Below are 27,228 nucleotides of genomic sequence, written 5' to 3'. Positions count from 1 at the left end.
CTCAAAACACTGCACCATACCAACTCCCTACTCCCTTCATTAGCATCTACTAAAAGTCACAAGAATTCATAAAGTCATAACAATTTCATCAGGCTTTTAATCAAGTGGAATGTCAAGGAAAAAGGGGAGGGAGAGAAAACGATATGGCTGTGCAATGAAAGGAGAATATATATGAGACAGCTGGTTGACAACTATCATGGACAGAAATAATTTTGCTAGATCTCCTTTGGTTGCTGTGAGTCAGATGTATGCTATCACACTGCAGGTGTGTGACATAACAGATAATAGCAAGCATCCAAACTGCTTTTAAAAATGTAAATTTAATATCTGTTTATGTCATGCTATAGTCAGACATCTTTGTAACTTCAAGAGCACTGGTGAGAGAAAAACAAGTTGGTTTTGGATATCCACTGTACAGCTGACAAAACTTATAAATACCTCTTAAAAAATATTAGACTAGGTATGTCAAACCTGTGACCCATGGGCCGTATTCAGCCCAAGACAGTTATGAATGTGACTCAACACAAAACTCAACACAAAATAATAAATTCACATAAAACAATATGAGGGGTTTTTTTGTGATTTGTTTTTGTAACTTGATTACACGGTTCTCGAGCATGAACTTTGTAGACGAGAATGGAATGGAATAATCAGAGTATGTTACATCCACAAAATGTAGGAGCATTATCTATAATTCACATTATAATTGCAAACAGTATAACCAGAAAACTTGCTCAACAAATTTAAAAGACCCTCCTACCGTGTTTCCCAGAAAATAAGACAGTGTCTTATATTAATTTTTGCTCCCAAAGATGTACTAGGTCTTATTTTCAGGGGATGTCATATTTTTCCATGAAGAAGAATTCACATTTATTGTTGAACAAAAAAATGAACTTTTAGTATATACTGTACAGTAGATATCATACAAACCAGCATAACCAGACAAACTGTGAATCCTATCAAGAATTTCTTGTTACTACCATTATTTCCATGTACAACTATTCTATGGTACATATATTTGCCAATCCTGCATGCTCTAGTGTTCTGTTTGTTGGGCATGCTTCCAAACAAAAACTTTGTTAGGTCTTACTTTCGGGGGAGGCCTTATATTTAGCAATTCAGCAAAACCACTACTAGGTCTTATTTTCTGGGGATGTCTTATTTTTGGGGAAACAGGGTAACAAAGCGGTGCATAATTAGGATTAATTAGCATTTTTTGCTTATATATGTGTGTGTGGCAAATATCATGAAAATTATGCATGTTTTTGTTTGTTTTTCCCCATCAGCTATTGTTAATGTTAGTATATTTTATGTATGGCCCAAGACAATTCTTCTTGTTCTTCCAATGTGGCTCAAGGTAGCAAAAAGGTTAGCCATGTTTTAGCCTATCTCACCAATATGACTTAAATTCACTTATCTTGGCCAGAACCTGCATTTTATTTATTTATTTATTTATTTATTTATTTATTAGGCTTGTATACCGCTACTCCCAGTTTGGCTTGGAGCTGTTTACAGAAATAGATTAAAACCATACACTTAGCTTTAAAATAACAATAAAAACAATAAAAACAACAATTAAAACAACAATAAAAACAGACATAGCCCCAAGTTTTTCACCCATTGAAAGCTTGTCGGAAGAGCAAGGTTTTGCAGGCTTTCCGAAAGGCAAGTAGGTCTCGGATAGTCCGAGTTTCAACTGGCAAAGCATTCCATAAATGAGGGGCTACAATTGAGAAGGCTCTCTGCCTAGTAGAAGACAAATGATAAGTCCGTATGTTAGGGACTTCAAGCAAATTTTGGTCTTCGGACCAAAGTAATCTCTGGGGTTGGTAGGGGGATAAGTGGGCCCTCAGGTACGCCGGGCCCAAACCATGTAAGGCCTTAAAGGTTAGAACCAGTATCTTGAAAGTAATCCGGTACTCAATCGGTAGCCAGTGCAGCTGTTGTAGAATTGGGGTGATATGCCACCTCGCCGACATCCCGGCGAGAAGACAAGCTGCCGCATTTTGCACCAGCTTCAGTTTCCGGATTACTGACAGAGGAAGGCCAATGTAGAGGGCGTTACAGTAGTCGAGCCTCGAGATGACCATCGCCTGGATCACCATAGCCAGGTCGTGCCTAGATAGGTAGGGAGCCAGTCGCCTAGCCTGACGTAGATGGAAAATCGCAGATCTGCTCACAGCAGAGATCTGGGCCTTCATTGTGAGCAGAGGGTCCAATAAGACACCCAGACTTTTTACAGAAGATGACGGACATAGTGTCTCGCCATCCAGGGTAGACAGCTGGATCTCCCTCCCACCCGGATGGCCCAGCCAAAGGATCTCCGTCTTCGCTGGATTCACCCTCAACCTGCTGGCACGCAACCATCCAGTAACGGCCTCAAGGCACTGATGGAAACTATCAGGTACGGAGTCCGGCCGGCCCTCCATCCTCAGAATGAGCTGTGTGTCATCAGCGTACTGGTGGCACTCAAGCCCAAAGCTCTGCACCAGTCGGGCAAGCGGTCACATATAGATGTTAAATAATAGAGGAGAGAGAATAGCTCCCTGCGGGACCACACAAGTTAGCGGAGACCACTCGGAAACCATCCCTCCCCTCACCACCCGCTGTCCTCGATTCTGGAGGAAGGAGGACACCCATTTAAGAGGTATCCCCCTAACCCTCGTCATGGCTAGGCGGTGGGTCAATAGACTGTGATCGACCGTATCAAATGCTGCTGTGAGATCCAATAACACGAGCAGCGCTGATCCGCCTCGATCCCTTTGGCAGCGAAACTGATCTGTGATGGCAACTAGCACAGTCTCCGTCCCGTGCCCCCTATGGAAGCCAGACTGGAAGGGATCAAGTCCAGCTGTGTCATTGAGGAACTGCTGCAACTGTTCTGCTGCTGCCCTCTCAACCACCTTGCCCAGAAACGGAAGATTCGAGACTGGGCGGTAGCTAGAGGGAACCAAACGATCTAAGTCTGATTTCTTTAGCAGCGGAGATACCATCGCCTCTTTTAACCCTCTTGAAAAACTCCTTGCTCAAGGGAGCTATTTATTATATTCAACAGAGGTTCACGTAATCCCGCCAGGCAAGATTTTACTAGCCAGGAGGGACACGGATCGAGGGAGCAGGTGGTCGGCCTAGTCATGATCCTATTGACAGCCTCCACATCCAGCGGGGTAAACCGGTCCAGGATAGGCCCAGCGAGTGGCCACGGGGTCTCAAGTTCAATTACTGTATCAATCGTGGCAGGGAGTTCCTGGCGGAGCAGCGAGATCTTGTCTGCGAAATAGTTCTGGAAAACCTCAGCAGAAGGGGCCAGCTAATTATTGTTTTGGACAGAAAGAATTGTTGTCAGCAATCTAATAATCTTGAATAATTGTGCTGGGTATGAGCTGTCAGACGCTATCAAGGAAGCATAATAAGAATGTTTTGCCTCGGTGATAGCCTGCTCATAAGACACTCTGAAAATCTTATAAGCTGATTTCAATTCCTCATCACGGCGTTCCCGCCACACAACCTCTAGCCATCTTTTCTCCCGTTTCATCACACGGAGCTCCTCAGTAAACCAAGGAGACCGATTCTTGCAGGGTTGGAGCGGACGTCTAGGGGCGATCTGATCGAGTGCATTGGATAAATTGGTGTTCCAAGTATCCACTTGCACCTCTAGTGAGTCGCTGACAGGTTCCATGGCCTTCAGAGCATTCAGGAACCTGACCAGTTCCATAAGTCTCTCTGGGCGAACCCAGATAGGTTCGGCGCCCAGACTGGGTGAGGTGGTATGCTCTATACGGATTCCTAGGACGCAGTGGTCTGACCATGGAACCTCCAAAACAGAGGTTAGTGTCACTTGGATTCCAACTCCGAAGATCAAATCTAGTGTGTGACCAGCCTGATGTGTAGCCCCGTATTATAAAGTGAGAGTCCTAGTGTCGCCATGGTTGACACCAGGTCTTCAGCTGCTGAGGAAAAGGAGCCTGCATCAGCGTGGACATTGAAATCCCCCAAAACGATAAGCCTGGGAACCTCAAGGCCCACTCCGACACAACCTCCAGCAGCTAAGATAGGCTGTCCACTGGTACATTAGGTGCACGGTACACCAGTAGAAAGGCTATACTCTCCTGTGAATCCCACACAAGGCCGACACTTTCAATACCAGAAATGTTCGGAGTGGGGGCCGCCCTCAGAGATCAATTATCCCATGCGAGCATTGCCACTCCACCCCCCCCCCCCCGTCTCCCAGTCCGCATCTGTTGGGTGATAACAAAGTCTGGAGATGATAATTCCTGAAGGAGAACCTCATCACCCTCCTGCAACCAGGTTTTCGTAATGCATGCTAAGTCGGCTCCACTTTCAGTAATGAAGTCCCTGATGGTGTTGATCTTATTCCGCACTGACCTAGCATTCACCAACACCAGAGTAGGCGGGGAGATATTTGGAGACCTGTCACCGGTATGCCTAGGGATAGCATGCAGGTCAGAGGAGAGTCGAGTCTTCAAATGACTCGGCCTCCCTCTCGCATACGGCCTGCGGCCACTGCTAAACTTCCCCTCCCCGAGATTACAGGGATTTGCAATCCTCGATTTTATCCTGTGTGGGATGTAGCTAGGTGTCTGGTCGTCTGCCTGCCCCCTGAAAAGGGGGTTGTGGAGGACGGTCTGCATCACACTCATTGATGGCATTTTCAGATTGATAGCTAGTAACAATAGCTGTTGCCTCAGTGCAAACCAATAATTGTCCACAAGATAAGTCTTCTGGTAGGGCTCTTCTGGTGATTAGGCTCTTAGCACATTGCGGAGCCACCCTCTCCATTACTATTTCAGAGGAGGGTTTGCTCATTTGCCTAACTTTTGGCTCTTGAGGAGGTAAAGATCCCACTGACCTAGAACCACCCCCAAAACCCACCCCCCAGAAAACTCTGGTCTTAAATTTTCTCGGGCTCTGCCTCTTTGGTAGCCTATTAGGTTTGTTTCCAGTCACCACTCTTCTCTTTCCCAGGTTATCCCCGGGGGCTGCTGAAGCACTGTTCTTACCTGGGAGAGCCGCTTGCGCATCGACATTAGGGGGATCACGAACCTCTCCCTTAGGCAGAGGAGGAGTATCCGTGTTCTCACCGGAGGGACATAGGAGTATCGTCCGTTTTTTCCACTTCCGGTTTTTAGGCCGCCGATCCCTGCGCCTGCGTGCTGGCCCTTCTCGACTTAAGGGGGCAGGTGCTTGTTCGCCAGTGACTCCAAGGCCATCCGCCTTTTTGATGTTCCGCCTCAGCTCCTGACGTTCGGGGAGAGATAAGCAATGTCGCCAGCTTCTATTTTCGCCACTCTGGATTGCCTCAGTCGAGGAGGCCTGGCCCGCCACCAGGATCACCGAGATGTCGGGGAGTTCATCCACTGCCAGAGGAGCCTCAGCAAGGCCTACGATGCAATCAGCTGGCCCAGATTTATTCCTGGCTGACCATGGGCAACCAGTTGGGTCCTGGTCAAAAGGGCATTCGCCACCAAAAAGGCAGTCATGTTGGATCGCAGCACCCGGGCCAGCAGTTGATTGCCATCTCTCTGGACACTGATCGAACATCGGTCCCCGTCTTGCTGTCTGGGTTGCTCCACACTCCCAAGCCACCGCCCCCGAAGGTAAATCCTCACATTCTGAGGAGTCAAGTAGTGGATAGGCCTTTCCCCTAGGGATTAAATCCTCTTTCGGGGAGTCCCAAGATTGGTTCCAGAATGACTCCACTGGTTCCCCAGTCGGCAGGATTGAATTGTCCTGAGGGTCCACCTTATGAGGTAAGGTTAGGGGAGGAGGACACAAGCTGTTCAGGCACCTTAATAGATCTCCAAGGCATCTGAACCGGCCTGCTAAGAAATCAAATTCCTCCAAGAGGAGCTTTATAATACCAGGGTCACATCTTGGGTGGTTAAAGCCCCGACTGCTTCTGTTGAAAATTGAGTCAGCCTGTTCTTCTTGGCTCGAGGGAGCTTGCTCCTGTAGTACCGGAGATCTCATTAGGTAGTTCAGGGCGATGGCAGCTGCTCCCGGTAGATTTCCTTATCCAACAATGTTACTAAAGGCACAAGAATGTGTACAACCAGGCAAGCCAAGCAACCAATAAAAACAGCAAAAGCCGTAAAAACAACAAAAGGCAGACAGCAAATCCAATAGAGGGGTACTGGTGTTTGTAAACCGAAAGTACTCCGCCGAGTTGCTCACTATGGCGGCGTCTTATCTTATCTGGATGGATATTAGCAGCAGTCCTTTGGCAGCAAAAGCAATATTCAATCTCCAGCTAATGGAGTAACGAGCTACTAGAACTCAAAGCCAAGATAACCCACCAGACAAGTCAATTTGGTAAGTCAAATAAGGCACATTCCAGCGTTTGTAGCTGGAGCACTCCCACAGCTACTTACTGCAGCCATGTTCTCCCTGCGGCCATTATGAATTACAATAGTTACATTTTGGCTATTTCTCTACTGTCTTTTTCCAAAATATGGAATGCTCTTTGAGAAATTGCACATGGAGATATATTTTCAGAACAAGGTCTAGCAACACTAGGTTTAAATTTTCACTGATATTCGTCTTGTATGAAAGAACAAAAATACAGGATATTTTTTACCTGTTGGATAAAATTACTCAACTTTTTATATATTTTTCAATATTTTATACATTTTGGACTGTTTTGTTAAATGTTAATGACAAAAAGTCTTCTAATAGTTGATATTTTTTCTCAATACACTTCTTCCCCTTAGAAAGGAAGAACATTTGAGAATATTTTTTGCATTTCTAAATAACACGACTGCTTTTTTCAATTTGAGCCTGAACAGTTACCTGAACAGTGTACCTCAACTTAACATTTCTCTTTGAGGATGAAAATATTGAAAAGAGCATTTTTATTTCTAAGGAACCCCATTACTGTCTAGTCTGTGCATGAAATCCCTCTGTTTTGCCTTCTACAATTAAATTGAGCATTCAGTTAGGGGTGAAATATGTACTATCACCCTATTCTATAGCCTCCAGATCTTAGAAGGCCTATTATTATTATTATTATTATTGACACAACGACGTTGTATGACACAGCAAACAAGATAGATATGCTGGATTTCGCATCACAAAATCACAAGTCGAAAACTTCCTAAGTGTTTAGGACTGTGTGATGTATTTTCGGATGATGTGTGCAGATCCCGGTAAGGTGGCCTTTTGCAGTTGACAGATCATAATTTTGTCAATGTTTATTGTTTCCAAATGTTGGTACGGCACCCAGTGTGCCAGTCACTACAGGGACCACCTGCACTGGTTTATGCCAGAGCCTTTGCAGTTCGATCTTGAGGTCCTGATAACGGCTAAGTTTTTCCTGTTGTTTTTCGTCAATCCGACTGTCACCTGTATGGCGATATCAATAATCCAAACTTTTTTCTTTTCCACAACCGTGAGGTCTGGTATGTTGTGTTCCAAAACTGTCAATCTGGATTTGAAAGTCCCACAGCATTTTTGCATGCTCATTTTCCACTACCATTGCAGGTTTGTGTTCCCACCAGTTCTTTACTGCTGGTAGATGGTACTTGTGACATAGATTCCAATGAATCATTTGGACCACATCATTCTGCCTTTGTTTGTAGTCTGTCTGTGTTATTTTCTTACAGCCGCTGAGGATATGATCAATAGTTTCGTCAGCTTCCTTGCATAGTCTGCATTTTGGGTCATTAGCTCCTTTTTCGATCTTGGCCTTAATTGCATTTGTTCTGATGGCTTGCTCCTGGGCTGCAAGAATCATGCCTTCTGTCTCCTCTCCTCCTCCCCCTCCCCCTCCCCCTCCCTCTCCTCCTCCTCCTTCTATCTGCTTGTCCCTTTTAATACATGTGTACCGCACCCTTCCTACTGGAAACAAAAGGGAGCTAGTAATAACATACATTAATATCACACTGCAATGACACCACTTTTGCCATTGTGATGTAACATAAAGTGCATCAGGTTTAATGACAGATAAAATTATTTAAATAAAGGCTTGTCTCCACCAGTTTGACAACATCCTCCTCAAGCAGAGCAGGTAAACCAAATGAAATGTACTTCAAACCAAGATAAACCCCCCACTCCTGATGCCTTATTATTGTGCACCTCTATAATACATTATCTTCCATTTAATTTCTGGCAAAGAGAATTTTGAAAAATGGAAGGAAAAATCATTCAAAAATAAACCCATAAATTCTTTTTTGTTTACTTTCTTGTATTTGTTTCCCTATTGATATTATGCAATTTTCTAAATTGTTTTCAGCTCCTTTAGAATTGTAGAGATTGCTCAGTCATTTGACTATAGCTATCATTTCAGGCGCTGTTAATGCTTTTTGGAAGAGTCCAACAAAATATTGATACAGATTCAGGTTTTCATTATAATTTGACACTATTCACTACAGAAACATATAACACTTCACCCATACTATTTACAATATGTGGACTCTACTGTGCAGAATTAGATATGCAATTTTGTTTAAATCAGTCTCATGTTTGTCATAACTTTAACAATTATCATAAATTATTATTTGATATTTTCTTGATAAAATTTGTATATGTATGATACCATTTCCGCATAATTTTGTAAATTCATTACGATTTAATGTTGCCATTGACCTCAAGAAAATATATGATTCCACATGGGTTCTCATTATAAAATATTATTCTGATTCTTTTTCAGACATAGTCCATATGAGCTTTTAAAATCTATTTTTGTGCAGCATATTAAAATAACATTAATCTCAGTAACATTAAAATATTTTCCTGTGTAATAAAGAAATAACACAGAACAAAATCTTAGGCATGCCCACCTTCCCCACAATCAAATATTTCCTCTAATGTCAAAGGGGCTTCAAAAAAGGCATTATCTAGCTGAAAGAAAACTAGATAACTAATGAAATTCTTGAATCAGATGTTTATTTAGGAATAGCTTAAGACAATAAATATACAATTTTATTTCTTGCCCCTCCCCCTTTTTTCTACACCAGGTCAAAAAATATGCCCTCCACTTGGAACTAAGGTATGATATATTTATGTTTTTGTCTTTATATTCAAAAGAATAGAATTGATGATACATTTCAAAGAGTCTTGGATACAATGTTTTATGTGTCTGCTTTTGTGTGTAGGCTGATTTTCTTGAGAATTTTTTTTTGTGATGCATTTTCCAGTGTCATACTAATTTTTGTAATGCCATCAGCAAAACATATTTTTGGTTAAGCACATAGCCATTGATTACACTGAATCAGTTCCAGGGTTCTTTCTTTATTTCTTGTGTTTGCGGGTATAGCTGGACATCTGCAGCCTTCACACTAGTATGACCATTTTGAACATTTCAAACCACTCATAGATGACTCTACAAAAGAGAACTTTATCCCCATATTGAGCGCATATGTGGAGATGAATTTGTGCTCCCAGCACACCTTCTGCCCACAAAAGCATATGACACAACATTGTTCATCTTTGGTTCAATTTATAAGTTTCGCAGCTATATTCACCAAAGCATGACAACTTTTATACTAAACTACAAGGTCAGATAACTTGCCAGATGTACTAATCACAGAACATTCTTAGACACAACCAATTACTAGTTCTCCCACCCTCACTTTCCAACAAAAATATATAGAAGTGTGGAGACTTTTTGAAGACCTCTTGTAATCTTTTCTAAGGAGCGTCAAATTATTCCTCATAAAGTTTTTATTATTACCTTCTTCATGTAAATAATAATAATAATAATAATAATAATAATAATAATAATAACTTCATTTTTGTATCCCACCCCATCACATGTGGACAAAGCCCAACAACATACAATAAAATACAGCAGTATAAAATACACAGTATAAAATAAACAATATAAAATACATAACAATCACAACAGATTAATATATCAACTCTAAAACACAGCTTCACAGAATAAAAGCATGGCCATTGAACAGAGGCGATATCATGACACTTCAATCCACAATCTTGGAGGGGGAATTATTATAATTTGCAATGTATTAGGAGAATTAATCACAAACTTCTGTGATAAGGTGCAGAAGACTGGGATGTAGGGAAAGTTAGGGACTCAATCAGCTGTTCATCTCAGTCAAAGGTGGCTTGAAAAAACCTTTGACTGAAACCTTTTCAAACCTTCGACTTTGAAAACCTTTTCAAAGCTTATGTAAAAGACATCAATGTAGGGGATAATCTGATTTCTCTCGGGAGTGAGTTCCAGAGCTGGAGGGCCACGACCGAAAAGGCCCTCTCTCTCATCCCCACCCATCGGGTTTGAGACAAGAGTGGGAACGAGAGTAGGTCCTCCCAGTGGATCGCAAAGTTTGTGCAGGTTTGTAATAGGAGATGTGATCACAAAGATCGACTGGACCTGAGCTGTTTAGGACTTTATAGGTAATAACCAGCACTTTGAATTGGGTACGGACATTTATTGGCAGCCAGTGGAGCTGTTTCAATACCTAAAGAAGCCATAAACATACATATTGTTTTATAATGTTGAAATCTTTCATTCATGAAGTGTTTCCCTCTCTTTTAGGATTTCTTACCTTATGAAAAAAGGTATGTCACCCTGGAGAACCTAGCAAATCCTAGAGGCAGTACCTTTTGTGGGATAATTAATTTCAATATAGTTTCCTATTACCCACAATCTCCTGAATCCAAAATAAATTCAAGAACATATCCCCTGTAGATATGGAGACCATACTATATGAATTTTTCAAACCTATATCTACACTTTTTGATTATTTTTAGCTCTCCTTTCCTACATTTGTGTGTCAGTGACCACTCACTGCAATTTGTTGGAAATGGGCCTGACAAATGTCCTCAATTTTTTTCATGTGTTTTGCTTTCAACTATTACATTTGTGCTGCCGAAAATGGGACCCTTCACTGGTGCACAATACAAATATGGGTGGAATTGTTCTTGGTAAAGTCTGTGTGCCTTTAGATTTACTGGAAGATATCTTTGAACATTTTCTGGGCACACCGAGTATTTGTGAAAGGCTTTAGAAAAAAGGGGATATCTACAAAGTCCATATAGATGTTGTTGTTGTTGTTGTTGTTATCGTATTATCTTTAATATAGAGAATGACATTTCAAAAAATAAAAACAGTTTAAAAAGCTGAATGATAAAGTGGATAATATTTTAAGTTTTTATTGTGCTGTCTAAATTTTGACCCAAGATGAAAATTATATTGGAAAATGTTCCTGATACGTTTTTTCAATCCGAGTGCATTATAAACAGTTGATCTATAAACCACTATATGAATATAATTCCTTCAGATGTCAAGTATTTCTGTTATTACATAAACACTGAAATTAGTTAAAATCAGATTTTTTAAAAATTCGTAGACCTACTTCAAGAAAGAAGACCAAGCAAGAGGAAAAGGAACATTATGAATTGTCTCATGAAAAAGATATTATAAGGTATTTAGTTTTACATTTTGTATTCCACTTTTCTGTTCAAAAGTATGCTCAGTATGAGTCTATCTAAATTTTGGGAAAGGAACTTGGGGACATAATCAAGCAGTGGATGGGGAAAAAGACACAGGATCAAGGACAAAGTGAGTGACACCAAGTGTAATTATTACTGATGGAGATAATTTCCTGTTAAGCACACAAAGTACATGTCTATTTTTTTGGAGTGAACTTCTGCCCAATGCAACATCTGTTCACATAGCATGGTTCAATTCCATGCAGCTATTCTAATGCCTGTGAAGCATGTTTCAAATCCATGTGGACCCAGTTTTCCCCATGTATTTGGTATTTGCTCACAGAATACTCTTTTCAGCAGATTAGCAAACTGTGCCCAGCAGGCAGTTCTTAAAATGATCATCATGACCAAAATGACTACAGATTGACAATGTGATGGCATTGGGAAAGTTCCTTCATACTGCCACCAGAGCAGTTACCTTTATCCTCCCTCTTGGGCACCTGGACCTTTACATTAGCAGGATCTCAGCCCTCTGTAATACTAAACACTAATTAAGAATCAGAAAACATAACATCCAACTGAAACCTACCTGCCCTATATAATGTAGAAGCTGGGTTGACTTATCCATAGATCACTATGAGTTATGTACCCTAACTCTTACCAAATAATGTCAGGGGTGCTTTGAATGTGATTTCCTGCTTCTTGGCAGGGTGTTGGACTGGATGGCCCATGAGGTCTCTTCCAACTCTATTATTCTATGATTCTATGTCCATCATCTTCTCTGAGTAGTGCTGAAAGGCAAGAGCTTAGTCAATTCCAGACAACATAAAAGATGCACTGACAGCCTCTACCTTCTTTATCATGATGCTGCTTCTGGCCCTTTTGAACACTTGGAGAGAGAAGTGGTGGCAGCTGGCCTCCTAAGACAGCATTGGTGCTTTTCTATCTTCATAGAATGACTCTCTACTTAACCACAAGTCCATTATTATGGCCTCCAAACGTGCCTTTGACTTATATATGAAGCTATACCATAATCCAGCAGTCTAGATATATCAACAGATGAAATAATAACTGAAATACTCTTGTATTTTAAAGTTTAGCAGTAATTAACACTAGTTCAACTACTGTTTTGAACATTAATGTTTCACTTGATGAAGGCTGCCCAGTCAAAACTTAGTTATGCAAAATAAGGAACTGTTGAACTAAACAATAATTTCTACAGATATTAATCTAGGCTCTTCTGGTTCGCTTGTAGAACTGCACTTACAAAATAATAAAAACTAGACATGAATGCCACATAAACTGCCAATTAAATTCGTATCAACATTTCATGCTGTCCTTTTTACAGAGCAGTGACTTGGAGAAGGAGGCAAAACGAACTAATCTGTCAAGCAGAGGAGCGACGCATACTGCTAGAGCTTAACAAAAGGCTGTGCTCACGCAACCACTGTTTCACACCTACCAACTCTCAACAATGTAATGACATTGATTTTTCTTATCATAGCTTTCTCAAATGTAAAGCATTGGGGTATAAGAAATGACAAATGAATTAAGCTCACCATGGTATAACAGTCTGAGCAAAATCTACATTCTTTGTCATAGCCCTTTGCTCCACACAGTGGATTCTGTCTGCACAGAGATCCTATTCAGAAAGTCCTGAGATGAGTAACTTTGGCAAGAAACCCCCTTTTCATCCTACACCACAGATATTTAAGCCCACCAAGCTTTCTTTTTTGTCTGTTGTCAAATCAGCTTCACAGTTTTGGTTTCTGCTGAGTAATTCCGTCTTCATAGCTAAGATCTTGAGATTTGTCTTTTCTTTCTTTCTCTTGGCTTATTTTTTTCATCCTTCTCTTACTTTCTTGTTGGTATTTCTTTGCTTAAACTTTGTAAAGCATAAAAAGCAAATGAATTCTCAGAACTTGTATTCCACAAGGCATTATCCAGAAGGCCTACCCGGTCAAATGTAAACTATGAATTTCAAATTTACATTCTATTAGTATTGTGTTTAAATCATTGTACTATGACTGTATTTGTATATGTATATGTGTGTGTGTGTGTGTGTGTGTGTGTGTGTGTGTGTGTGTGTATATATATATATATATATATATATATATATATATATATGTATGTATGTATGTATTTTATGGTATCTATTTTATGGTAATGTGTTTTAACTGTGTTGTACGTCATTGTAAAGAGAGATGGGTAACAAAGAAAATTGATGATGATGATGATGATGATGATGATGATGATGATGATTATGATGATGATGATTATAATGATGACATTGACTTTAGGGCTACAGATAATGCAGAGCTACAAGGTATTACAATCTTTGTTTCTGTAACCATACCTACTTCTGATAATAAGTTTTTCCCAATTCAAGGTGCCAATTCAAGGTGCAGACCATCATATATAAAGCCCTAAACGGTTTGGGACCCACCTACCTTCGTGACCGTATCTCCTACCATAAACCTGCCCGATCTCTGCGATCGTCAGGGGAGGCCCTCCTGTCGCCACTGCCTTTATCCCAGACCCGCCTTGTAGGAACTAGGGAGAGGGCCTTTTCTGCTGTGGCCCCCCCGTTTATGGAACTCATTGCCCATTGAAATCAGGCAAGCCCCCACTCTTTCAGACTTTAGGAAAGATCTAAAAACATGGCTCTTCCGATGTGCTTTCGGAGAGTAACTGTTACATGCTTTTGTTACGCCCCCATTATTTATCCTCTAGACTGTCTGCTATCTTTTCCTTAGTTCCCTGTGGTTTTATTCTTATCCTTTTTCTTATCCTTTTCTCACCCCGAGTTTTAACTGAGTGTCAGTGCGGCCTGCCCTGTTATATTGCTCTTTGGATTTTGTGTTGTACTGTATATGATTCTTTATTGTATTGTTGTAATTGTATTATGATATGTTGTTTTTATATTGTGTTATATTGTATTTTTCCCGGGCATGGCCCCATGTAAGCCGCCCCGAGTCCCCATTGGGGACGGGGATGGTGGCGGGGTATAAATAAAGTTTTATTATTATTATTATTATTATTTTTCAGTTACCCATTGTGTGAGGAACAGTGAAAAACAGGTTGCTTACATGTTACTGGTTGCTTGGCTGTTCATCTGTGCCCTTACAAAATCTTCCCTATACTCCCCTCTTTCTCTGGTCCCAGTATTCTTTATTTTTGGTGAATTGGAAATCAAGGAGAGAATGACTTGGCAGGATGGTATATTATTGGTGTGGGAGTGGAAGGGGTTTCTTAACATAGGAACTCAGCTGTGGAATATTCTGAAGTGGGATCTCTGCTCCTCCTGTTACTTGAAAGTATTAGACCTAGTTCTGCTCTTTGAGATAGTAGAGGGAAAACCTAATCTCTCATCTCTGTGAAAGCCCTTCAAGTATTTAAAGAGTGCCATCATGTCATCCCTTAGCCTTCATTTCACCAAGTTGAACATGACCAGCTCCCTCACCCTTTCCTCATATGCGTTGTTTTCCCTATCATCTTTTTTGCTCTTGACTGAATGAGCTCCAATTTCTTTATGTCTAAACTGTCCATAAAATAATGCTCAAAATTTTACCATTAATGGAATGAGAAATGTCAGATGTTCAATCTGGGTTCAAGAAAGAAAAAGATTCAAGGAATCATATTCATACATATGCTGGATAATGGAGCAGACAAAAGAATTTCAAAAGGAAATTAGTCTGTGCTTTATAAATTTTAGCAAAGCTTTTGATTTAGATCATGAAAGAAGTATGGGTCACTCTTAAATAAATTGGTGTGGCACAATATTTGATTGTACTTGGAGAAAGAAAACTTGAAAATTGAAGGAACACCAACAATTTAAGATATAATTGATACCACTGTACTAACAGAAAATAGCAATGACTTAGAACGATTACTGAAGGAAGTCAAGAAATAAACTGCTAAGGCATGTTTACAGTTGAACATTAAGAAAACAAAAATAATGACAATAGTTGATTTTAATAATTTTGAAATAAATTATGAAGACATTGAAATAGTTCAATATTTTCCATATCTTGGCTCAATCGTTAATCCAAATGTAGACTGCAGTCAAAAAATCAGAAAAAGATTGAGGCTTGAAAGGGCTGTGAAGAAACTTTCACAAAATCCTAAAGTCTCAAAGTATGTAATTGAATACTAACATTAGGAATGTTCCTACCATTGCATGGTCATGAAAAAGGGTCATTGAAGACAGCTGAAATTTGTAGAAGTAGCCATTTATAGCCAGTTACACATGTTTTCCATGCCACTATAGGCAAACAATATAAGCAAAATCAGTATTCTATATTTTTTTTAAAATAACTCTTTTCCATTATATAGCAATATAGTGGATTATCAGTTGGAGTTAGGCCCCAGGATTTACTGTTGATACCCAAATCCTTAGAAGCTGTGTTCTCATTATACAATGATGCAGTAAAATAGAGAGAGACCAGAGAATCTGTGAAATGATAGAGGGCTACAGCAGGATATGCCTACACAAAAGTGTGCACTTTGGGAATTTCCCTTTGAATATTTTAAAACTACAGTTGATTTTGCTTTTAACATACAGTAGTTTTACCTGTATATACCGCTTGCTCATGTAAACAGACTGACTGCAAACAGGACTTAGATGAGTGATAATTCATAAAGTCAAGCTACAAGGTGGATTTAAAAATGAACAAAACAGCAGGTTACTTATATTGAAGACATGTCTTCATAACATGTCTGAAAAATCCAGGTCCATTTGCATCACAGAAGTCAAAAAGTTTTCACTCCCCTAGGCTACAGTATATACAGTCATAATGTTTATCACCAATATTTTTTTTACCTGAAGACAAGCTATTTCCTATCCATGATCTCATACTCTGTACCAACATGTTCATTTTGAATGAGATGCCTAGCGGGCACATTACCCATACAGCACTGCATGCACCTGGCACCTTCTTGTAATGGTGCCCTTAACTATTGCTTATTCTGTGTTAGCACACTTATGTGCTTCCCAGGCTACAGATCCATGCTAAATGTTGCATGCAAAGGAAAGAAAGCAAGTCTAAAAAATACATTGACATTGACAAATTTAAAAAATACATTTCCTGAAGAAAAGATCTGCCATGAGAAAGCAGACAATACATATATAGTAGATATATAACAGTATTTTGATAGAAGATAGAAACTGTGCTTCTGTGTGCTATCCAAAGCAATCTAAAAGAAGTGTGATTATTACACTTTGTGCTTGTGAACGAATACTAGTCACTCTGTGACAAGTGCACTTGAATTGAAGCTTCTTGTTAAGTCATTAAAAAAACATGGAGTTACATGAAGTGCTCCAAAAACTATATTTGTATTGTCAATATGGACACCTGGTTTCAATAATAATATAATAATATCTTTACTCTAATACCCCACCATCATCTCCCCGAAAGGACTCAGAGCGGCTAACATATGGGACAAAATGCCCATAGACACAAATACAAAACAATCCATCAAAGCAAAAACATAATTAAAATAAAACAGTTCTGGATTGTTATATCCAGAAAAAAAACACAATTCAATAAAATGTAAGAATATAAAGCAGCGGCATTAAAACTCAATCAAAAAAATACTCAACAAAACCAATTGCCATAGTACAATGGGTGTGACCAGGCAGTAAAAGGGCCGGGCATGGGATAGTGCAAGCAGCACTATGTAAATATTACAAGTTCCCATAGCTGGCTACAGTCATATTGGTTTTGTTGAGTCTTAATCTGGTAGTTCTTTGGAAGAAGACTGTTCCACTGTAAAATGCAAAGGCTGTTTTAGTAATGCAGTCATTATTACAATTTTTAAAAACTCACTACAAAGCAAACCTCAAATACTCATAATAACAGAGCATAAATGGGATTACAATGGTCCTTGGGTATCTGTCACAGTTTAGTTCCAGGAACTATTGTGGATACCAACATTTGTGGTTGTTTAAGTCCCATCATATACACTGGCACAATAATAAGACGTTGCTCATATAAAAATTGCAAAATCAAGGTTGTTTTTTGGATTTTTTAAAAAAAGTATTGAATCTATAGATAAGGAATCTGTGGATACAAAAATCTGACTGTGTATGACTGTCCTAGTAAGTTCAGTTTCTAGTGCTGCTGAGAAATAGCCATAGCAATAAAATGAATCCACAAAATCAATACATATAATAAAAAATACACACAATAAAATGAAGAGCAAATTTAAGTATAAGTAATAATCAAATACACAAATGCAAAAAGACTTCATAAATAATAAGGCCCTCATCTAGAACTAAAAAGATACCATGATAGATGCCAGCAAGTCTTTTGGAGCAAAACATTCCATTATAAGGATGCTGCTACTTAAGGATATTTCCTTAAGAATGAAGATAATAATATCATACCTTAAGTGTTCATTCTCTTGATCCTTGATTAACTAGATCAACATCTACAACCTTCTGAAAGCCTTCCTGAAACTTTGTTTTCCTGGATGCAGCCCGACAAACACAGCCATCCATACACTGTGATGGAAGAAACTATAATTAAGCTCCCCAGAGATTTCCCATACAGGTAAATGAAACATATTTACCTAACTTTTAAGTTTATTTGTTCTACTATGTTTTAAAATATACTTAAGTTATTCATACGAATGAAATTTCATTTTCCCTGAAATTAATAAGGGAGCATATCAGGTATTCTAGTACCTGATACACTCATTTATATTCTTATTGGCATGGAAGACTAGAAACAGTAGTTGTATCAAATACAGTGAAGATAAAGGATATCAACTAAATTGTTTCCCCTCTTCATTTAGCTTTTTTTCAAACTTCAGTTTAGAACTTTATCTTTACCAGCCCTTGGCAATAACACCTGTTTTGTTTGTCCTACTTCACCTTTTAATGTCTTGAAGATTGAATAACTCTGTCTTTCTTGTTTACAAAGACTGAATAACTGTCCTTCTAGAATTAACTAAAAACACTGAACTTTGGTTGGCAGGATATTTTTTTCTCCCTGAGATAGCAAGGTGATTTTTATTCATTGTACAAGGAGCATGTTCATAAATCATATATTCCTCACAACACAGTGTAGTACCATGAGAAATCATTTCCTCTTTTGTTTATAAATTTGCTTTGTTCTACCTTACTCTTTCCTGTGTTTTTAGAGTATTGGACTGTTCATTGGGTTTATTTTTTTATTCCTGAATGTTGAAGCTCATCAAAACTATCCATTCTATCACCTCTATGCTTATTATGCATCAAAGCTTGTAAGAGTGTAAGAAGCGCTATCAGAACAAAGTCCCACTTAGTCAAATGCTGTGTTTATGCAGTTACCAACCAGTTGTACATGAAAAGCCTACCAGCAGAATATGACTGCCAACTTAATGCTCCCGAATACCTGATATACAGAGACATAACTGTCACATTGGAGGTCATTCATTAAAAATGCTATCTTGACCAAAGCATTTTTGTTGAGACATATTTTGATCAGAAAATACTTTTAAAATAATGAAGTACTGTTGTGTACAATTGCCTTATTAGGCAGAAAAGTAACAGTGTCTGATCCAACTCTTGTTTTCATGGAAGCATATTTCACTTATGGGGCTTATGTCCAGATATCTATACTATACACACCAGACTGCCATCTGAAATCCAACCGTCTATTCTATTAATGTGCCATAAATCCTCATGAATGGTGCTTTGATTTGTCTTTTAATAATTCCTCTTTGTGCTACATTAGGCTGGCCTGGGGAACACCAGCCACACAAGACCTAGGCATTAAACTGTATTGCCCTAAGATGAAGCTGAATAAGGAACGTAAAATGAGCAGCCTGCTTATTGAGAAGAATTTGCAACCAACAAAATCAATCCCAGAAAAAGGGTATGTTTAAAACCTAACGGTCATCTTCATACAACTATGCCTTTGCCACCTTCACAACTATCTTTATTTCCTTGTGGATGTCACATCACTGTTCCTGCTACTGAAGTCACCATAATAGTTTATTGTAAAAGTTGAAAGAACTTTTATTTTCACTATGCATTTTTGTTTGCTTTTCAGGGTTTAAAAAAAAGTTCTTAAGCAAAAAGGTTTATAACTTCTGCTCTCTTTAGAAAATTCTAAATAAATGTGCTTACTTGAAGGAAGAAACATTAGCATTGCACAACAGAACTGAGACAATGGCTTGGCTGGATACTGTAATATAAAAGTATTGTACTACATCATATTATTTTCAGAAAATCTGGAAATGTGAACTAGCAGAACTCATCATATTTGTTTAGGGCTGCTTATCAAAAATGGCATTAAGTTCCATATGGCTTTCTCTGATGGCAGATGATTGACAGAGCCACCACATGGCCAGTATCACCTAATGATGTCTGTTCTCCATTCTACAATCTAGAGATCATTGCACAATTGTCCACCTATGTAGGTTAGATAATTTATCCAAGACCATATCATAATTAGAATAATCTAGAAGAGGAATACAGAAACATGATGTCACCCTCATATCTGTGATATGTCCAAGGCCCCATCTACATTTGCCACTTAGGTTGATGTAGAGGCAGATTAGCTCTATAGCGACCAAACACTGCTTGGGGCTGATTCACGGTAATGTGGGGCAAAGACACCTTAATAGGGTCTTGCTGCACATTTATTTTTTCACGACATTTCTATCCCACCTTTCTCAATCCTGAAGGGGACTCAAGGCGGCTTTACACATAGGCAACTATTCAATGCCTTTAGAAACAATGTACAATAAAATAAACATTTAAAATGGAATTATAAAATACTGTACAATTAAAACAATGGAAAAATTTTAAACAATAAGTTCACAATCACGTGATCCATAAACGTAGTCCAGGCCATTCCAATAGTCATTGCACATCAATCCATATCTATCTATTGCACCAGTTCTCCAAAGGCTTGGTCACAAAGCCACATTTTCACTTTCTTACTGAAGGTCAGGAGGGAGGGGTCAGGGGAAAGTCTAGAATTTGGACTTTTCCTCTCAAGTTAGAGCCTGTGGGAACAGTTGGGTTTGTTCCAGCATATCGTTAACAGTAACATAGTTAACAATTTAGAAACAATATCCTTATTGGCAGGTGTCAGGTAGTATTACTAATATATTGAACTTCTCCCGTGATATTGAGAAAAAGGATAGCACCAACAGAAACATGAAGATCTGAACTTTAAGGCTGCAACGTGAGTCCTACCTTTCTGCTGGCATTTGCCATAAACCCCTCTCCCCTCCTTTTCCAGCAGACAGCATCAGCTTGGCCGGCATCGCAACATGCAATGGTAAACAGATAGAACCCATGTCAAACTTTGTACTGACCTGGCAAATTTACCACCGTAAAATAAAAATCATGAAAAGTTCAGATCCTTTTCTGGGTTTCTATTCCTTTGTTTTTTTGTTTTTGTTTTTTGAGAGAGAAAGAGTGGGGAGGATGTTAACAGAGTTCTCTTTAGAGAAGAAAAATGAAATTATATTGCCTCAGAGAAAGATTTAAAATTGAAATGCAGAACAATACTGCTATATTGGAATGTGAAACAAAACTTTACCTGAGTATTCCAACTCAATAATTCCTAATGCTGGTAATTCATGATTGCCATTGGTGTGTAGGAATCAATGGCACTAAGACAATGCATTATAAGTCAAGAAACTTATTTCCTGCAACGTTGTTGGAGGATGAAGTCCTCAGTACATCCTCATAAAGCTTCAATTCCCAGAGATCATCACTACTGATAACAAACTAAAATAACAACAAAGCTTAACATGGCATTAGTAGACAGATATAATACAATTAGAAATTGTAATGAAATATTGAAGCGTTAAAAATTCATTTATGTGTCCCTCTTTTTAATTCTCTCACTTTTTCAGGCTCATTGCCACTCTCTTTGGAACTTCCCCAAAATAATTGAACATTTCTTTCTCTTCCCCTCTCTTTCAGGAGATATATCTTAGTGAATGACCAAGTTCCAGCATCTTCAACTCCTCCTATGAGCCCTCTGGAGAGCAAGTTACTCAGTGTGCGTTTCCCAAAGATGAAGGAAAAGATTCTTTGTTCTCTCATGTCAGACTTGTAGGGATCATACTAGTCTTTTCTTTGATTTTCAGCAGCCTTCGTTTATGAATCCTTTCAGTATCTTCTGTTCCTTCCATGGGTTCACTAGAGAGCAAGGTTCTGAGGGTACAACCTCCTACTCCCACACTGCTGTGTTTTCCCTCATATTGTTTGAATAAGTTCCCACGGTTGGTTGGCCAAGTAATAACACCAGTATTTGAGCTCTCTTATTCCATTTTGTGGTATGAATTATTTTTAAGATGCACATTTTGCTGCTTTTGATTGATTTATCACATGAATATTTCATAAATAATAGTTCTGAGTTTAATCATATTTAGTTTGATAACATATTAATAACTAAAGAAAATATTATTTATGGATTAATTGTGTAGTCAGCTAAACCAAGAAGTCTTACTCGTGCAGATGTATCATAGTTAATGCTGTAGAAAGCCTGGATTCCTGGAAGGGTAAAATAGTGTTTATCCTTTAGGTGCATCTAATGGTAACTTCTAGTGCATCATTAAAAACTATGCACATTCTTTGCTTCCATCCATTTTTCTTCGACTCCCCCCCGCCCCCCGCCCAAAAACAACAACAAAAAAACCCAACAAACAAGTCATTTCAAGCAGCCTTTGAAATACAGTTTCTTGTCTAGAGAGGGCACCACATGTTTTGGGACAATCCATTCAATAAGCTGATTGTCCATTCCTGTCCATTCTTTTTCTCTTTACTGACTAATTTGTAGATATCGGTACTCACTGCTGCTGATACATTATTGGCGATATCTAAACTCAAGTAATCTAAAATTGATTCGTCCATATGAACAATGATAGGTATTCATCTTGTGAAGATCATCCATCCCTGTACATCCATTTTTCCAGCTCCAAAATAATTGTATGCGCCAGACCTCAGCTGGCTCAAGTCTACTATTTGGCTTTTATTTGGTACTTTTGGTTTGGAAGACTTTCAAGATGACTTAGTACATGTTCAGTGAAGAAATCACAAGGACAGTGTCCCATTAACTAGTTCTAGAAAGACCTTAGTCCTTGGATCTTTAGCCCAAATATTTGATATCAAAACAAAAAGTGAAACAATGGTGCTAAATCGGTAAATACTATGCATTTTTAAAAAGGTACTCTTAGTTAATAGTAATTACCTTGTATAAGATTTTGTTTTTCAGATGCATTTGACTAGTTTCTTTTTTCAGCTATCAGTTGGAAACAATTCAATGTCGCTTCTCCTACATATCTTAAGGGACTGCCTTCTTCACTGTACTACTATGTTCTCCATCATGTGTAGTCTCCCTAGCAAACCAGCTGAATTACATTAGAATAAAGGCAATGTTAGAGACCTTAGTTCTAACATTTACCACGAAGCAACACAAAGCAGTTTCTTTTAGTAACAATTTCAATGAAAAAACAACAACAAATCTTTGTCATTGTTTATTAATAAAATAAACTTTATGACATCATTATTTGCCTCCTGTGTGAAAATATCTATGGATTGCTATGGCAAGCATTATTGTCTTTAATTTAAGCCCAATAATTCTTCTCTTTTCTTTCTAAGCTACAGCATCTTCTAAAAATATTGCAAGACCTTTCTGTTTGGGCAAGAATTCAGCAGCTCAAAATGTCTGTATCTGTGTTTTCTAGTTAACACTTTATAGTTAGTGTTAAATTACTTAGTGTTAAAATATACTTTAACTCCATTTAGGGGATTAGCACCTACTACCTAAGGTTCAAACTAGATAAAATATTTCAATGTGTTTTTACATTTAACTGAATGCACCAATATGGGATTTTCTTCCCAACCAGCACGTAAAAGGTCTTCAGAACAACACTTCAAAGGCAGTTTTGAGCAGGACTTCAACAGCATGTATTCTGGGGTGAAGGAAGACAGTTAAACTCCAGATCCTCATCAATCCTGGTAACTGACAACCCCCATACCTAAAGAAATGTTCATCTAAAAACAGTATATGCAGGTTGGCCCTAAGTGCTTGTGGTTCAGAAGGGTTATGTATCTTTTTAACAGCTTAAATTTAATTGGGTCCTAGTTACAGAACACCCACTGATTTAATGGAAATTATATATGTGTTAACTTCCAAAGTTCAAATGGATTTAATAGGTCCCCTCTGTTTGAGGTAAATAATTGGATTTAGACCTGTTACTACATTCTGAGATTACCTAATAAAGTTCTCTGGGAGGTGTATAAAACACATACGCAAAGATATCAACATCGTAAGACACATCTTAAAAACAAAACAAAATTGTGTTCTTTCCAGTGTAATTTTACTACTTGAACACAATTGTCCAATTAGACAACACGATGGAAAGGAACAAAGTGCTTCTGAACTGTAACCTACATTCCTGTTGTCATTCCTCCTGTGCATGCCCAATGACACATGCAAAGGAGAAGTTGTACTACACTCAATATTGGGCTGCCCTACTTTGCAGCACTTCTTAGATCATTCTGAAAATCTTGCATTTCAAGACAGCAGCAAATTCAGACTTGAGTAAATGCTGCACTATTTCAAGCACAGCTTTTGCCACAGAGGCTATAATTTGCTTTGCAAACAGGCAGCACACGCACCGCACATACATAAGCTTTATCATGACACTGGTTACATTTAGTTATACGCTCTGAAGAAGCTACACATTTATTCATTTTTCCATCAGCTGGAAAAAGCCAGCTGAGTAGCATCCAACGTTGCTTGAACGTAGTCCTTGTGAAAAACTTACTTCTCAGTTCATTTCTTTATAGCAAAGCTTTTGAACAGCAAAAGTATCTTCACAGTTGGATGGCCACTGTCCAGTTTAAGGTAGGCAGCAAATCCATCCCTAAACTACTTAGGAAAATTTGAGAACTAGTATTGGAAACAAGCTATAAAAGAATTTGACTGCTCCAGGCTGGAGGCATTTTTATTTCTAAAAAATATATACAATATGTTTTAATGTTTTTAACTTCTGCAGTGTAAGTATTTCCCTCATAAGAAGTACCCATATTGCTCATAGTACTTTGGCCACTAGCAACATGATTTTGCTTACTTATATGCAGTTTTGTAAACACACCAAATTTTGCTCTCACCCTTAATCTGCAAGTAATTTCCTTTTCTCTCCCTAGATTGTCCTCATTCTGCAGCTATACTCCGACACAAGCACACCTTTTGCATTTTTGTCACATGTTACTCTCTCATAAAGATTAAAATGCATTAGCCTATACAATGATACATTGATTAAATTTAATTCATTCAAGCTCTTAACTGAAAATGCTCTTATCGCAAGGTAGATTTTCCAATTGAAGTGCTACCAATCTGTTCTGCCCCCCAACCCCCCTCCCCATTTTTATGTGTTTCTAAATAAGACAATGCACTTTATAAATAACAAATAATGTATACATGCATATTCTCATTGAACAATAAAAAGAAAGATCAATTGGAGAAGAACACAGTTGTGGCAAGGAATGATAAAGTGAAGAGGCAGAAACCATAATTTTCTTCATATTGTACTGATTCCAGCCTCCCTCCCTCTCTTGCTTTCTCTCCCTTTCAATCTTCATGAAGCCAAACATATCAGGAATAAAAACCACATAAAATCAACTAACCCTGTGGTCCTCAACCTGTGGGTCCCCAGATGTTTTGGCCTTCAACTCCCAGAAATCCTAACAGCTGGTAAACTGGGATATCTGGGAGTTGTAAGCCAAAACACCTGGGGACCTACAGGTTGAGAACCACTGATAACCCAACGTTCCTCAAAGAGGACAAGAGCAAAGCAGACAGCAATCTCCCAAAGCAGATAAGAGTACGAGGCACGGAGGCTGTCCCATTAAGCCCTAAAGCTTAAAAGTCCAGGAATCAAACCTCAACAGAAACCAATGGCACACTATACAGTGGTTTCTTCTGTAAATACACAACTAGGATTGCCAGAACAGAAGCAAATAATTATTTGCATTCATAGTCTGCGCTTTGAACCCCACACTGACAGAAATAATGTACGTAAAATGATTGAAATCATAAGTGTAAGGTTTGGAATGGGTGATTTCAACAGAAAATAAAACCTCATTGCCTAAATGTAGATAAGGCCAAATTTGGTGGTTTTGTTTACTTCTGAATTCAGAATTTGGGAATTTTGAAAATTCTGACTAAAGTGAAAAAGATCACATTTCTCCCATCTGCTCCAGCAACAAACTATATCATATATAGTTTTGCTGTAAAAATTACTCTTCTATTTGTGGGAAATGCTACAAAAAAATTGGGGAGGATAACTCATAATTGGAAACATTTCTGGGACACATAATTTCATTATAGCGAATTGTGTTCTTATGAAAAATGCAAAAGTTCTCATTTACCCAAACCATAGTGAAATGGGTTACTGGCTAGGGAACATCTGGAAGACACCACATTGGGGGAAGCTGCTCTCCAGAAATTCTGTGGATTACTTTAGCGATCCCTCATTGTCCAAGTATGATGCCTTCCAAGTTCTTGGAAGACGCCTGTAGGTGAGGTTTTTTTTTAATGTGTGGAGGTTGGTGTATCACACAGTGTTCACAGAGTGAGGGTTCCAACCAATGACGTGGTTAACACGACAGTGGTTTATCAATCTGTTTCAGTCTTCTTCCTCCTTCATAGCCATTGTAACATGTACCATGTTATCTTCCGCCTGATCTGAGGTTGAGGTCTTTGGATTATGCTCAGTCTGGAACCTCCCCTGTGCCCCCCGCTTCCCGGGAGTGCATGACTCCAGTGGTTACGCCTGCAGGTTCACTGGAACATGCAAGCTCCCTCACTACAAGGTGCCAATCCATCGAGGGGATTACTGTGCATTTGATTTGTCTGGTAATATCCAGTATTAATTCATTTCTTGAAGCAGGGAAATGTGAAGTGGAAATGCCAACTGTTAAATATAGTCCCTAAATACACACAATTTTATTTGCCAGGAGCTGTGTTAAGAAGTGCTGCAAAATGCAAGAACATTTCAAGCAGATGTAAGTACCTCATACAGAGATTCTGTAGCCTGTAATTTGGTTTCATCCATCCTGTTAAATAAAGCAACTTGCTCTTTTTATTTTCAATTATACTAGCAAAGAAGCTATAAGAAGCAATGATTAGAGATTTCCTATAAACTTATTTTGGAACTTACCAGTATGTCACTAACTAGGTCTAGCCTTCCAGTCTGCATCCAATCCTTTCCAGGAATATTTTCTTAAGCATGACTCTGAAGGCTTTTTTCTTTCTTTACTAAATGGTATGTGGTTATGATTTCTATTCCTAAACAGATCTGTCAGCAGTTCTACATGTTACCACTCTAAAAACAATGTAAGTCCCTTCCAGGCAGGCCATATATCCCAGGATCTGATCCCAGGTCTTCTGTTTTAAGCTGGATTATATAACTCCACACTGCCAGAAAATCTGGTATAAACAGAAAACCCGGGATAAAGGGCCTATCTGGAAGGGCCATGAGTTATCTGGGGCCTCTTCCACATAGGTGCTTTGAACTAGTGTAGACTAAGATAACACAGTTGAAAGCAGATACTGCGATTAATCTGCCTTGATATTCTGGATTATATGGCTGTGTGGAAGGGCCCTGGGTCCACACTGCCATATAATCCAGTTCAATGTGGAACCTATGGATGTGAGAGCTGGACCATAAGGAAGGCTGAGTGAAGGAAGCTAGACGCTTCTGAACTGTGGTGTTGGAGGAAAATACTGAGAGTGCCTTGGACAAGAAGATCAAACCAGTCCATACAACAGGAAATAATGCCCAACTGCTCAC

General features: G+C 38.8%; 1 protein-coding gene across 3 annotated transcripts in view; it reads left to right on the top strand.

Moving 5' to 3' along the window:
* The window catches only part of LOC100552577 (uncharacterized), a 96,307-nt gene extending 72,026 nt beyond the window's left edge, over positions 1-24,281 (top strand). Inside the window, exons 28-36 of one of the 3 annotated variants that reach the window (XM_062969802.1) lie at positions 8,976-9,007; positions 10,520-10,542; positions 11,334-11,408; positions 12,764-12,891; positions 17,840-17,969; positions 19,137-19,277; positions 21,347-21,425; positions 23,275-23,386; positions 24,221-24,281. In XM_062969802.1, coding sequence (XP_062825872.1) covers positions 8,976-9,007; positions 10,520-10,542; positions 11,334-11,408; positions 12,764-12,891; positions 17,840-17,969; positions 19,137-19,277; positions 21,347-21,425; positions 23,275-23,349 — 683 coding nt within the window. In that variant the 3' untranslated portion in view covers positions 23,350-23,386; positions 24,221-24,281. Of the gene's footprint in view, positions 1-8,975; positions 9,008-10,519; positions 10,543-11,333; positions 11,409-12,763; positions 12,892-17,839; positions 17,970-19,136; positions 19,278-21,346; positions 21,691-23,274; positions 23,387-24,220 lie in introns of those variants that run through there. The other 2 variants (XM_062969803.1, XR_010002573.1) reach the window with 2 other exon arrangements.
* The last annotated feature ends 2,947 nt before the right edge of the window (positions 24,282-27,228 follow it).

The sequence above is a fragment of the Anolis carolinensis genome, chromosome 2 (assembly GCF_035594765.1).
Source record: "Anolis carolinensis isolate JA03-04 chromosome 2, rAnoCar3.1.pri, whole genome shotgun sequence".
In the NCBI taxonomy this organism is placed as follows: Eukaryota; Metazoa; Chordata; class Lepidosauria; order Squamata; family Dactyloidae; genus Anolis; species Anolis carolinensis.
This window is presented reverse-complemented; position numbering and strand designations above follow the sequence as displayed.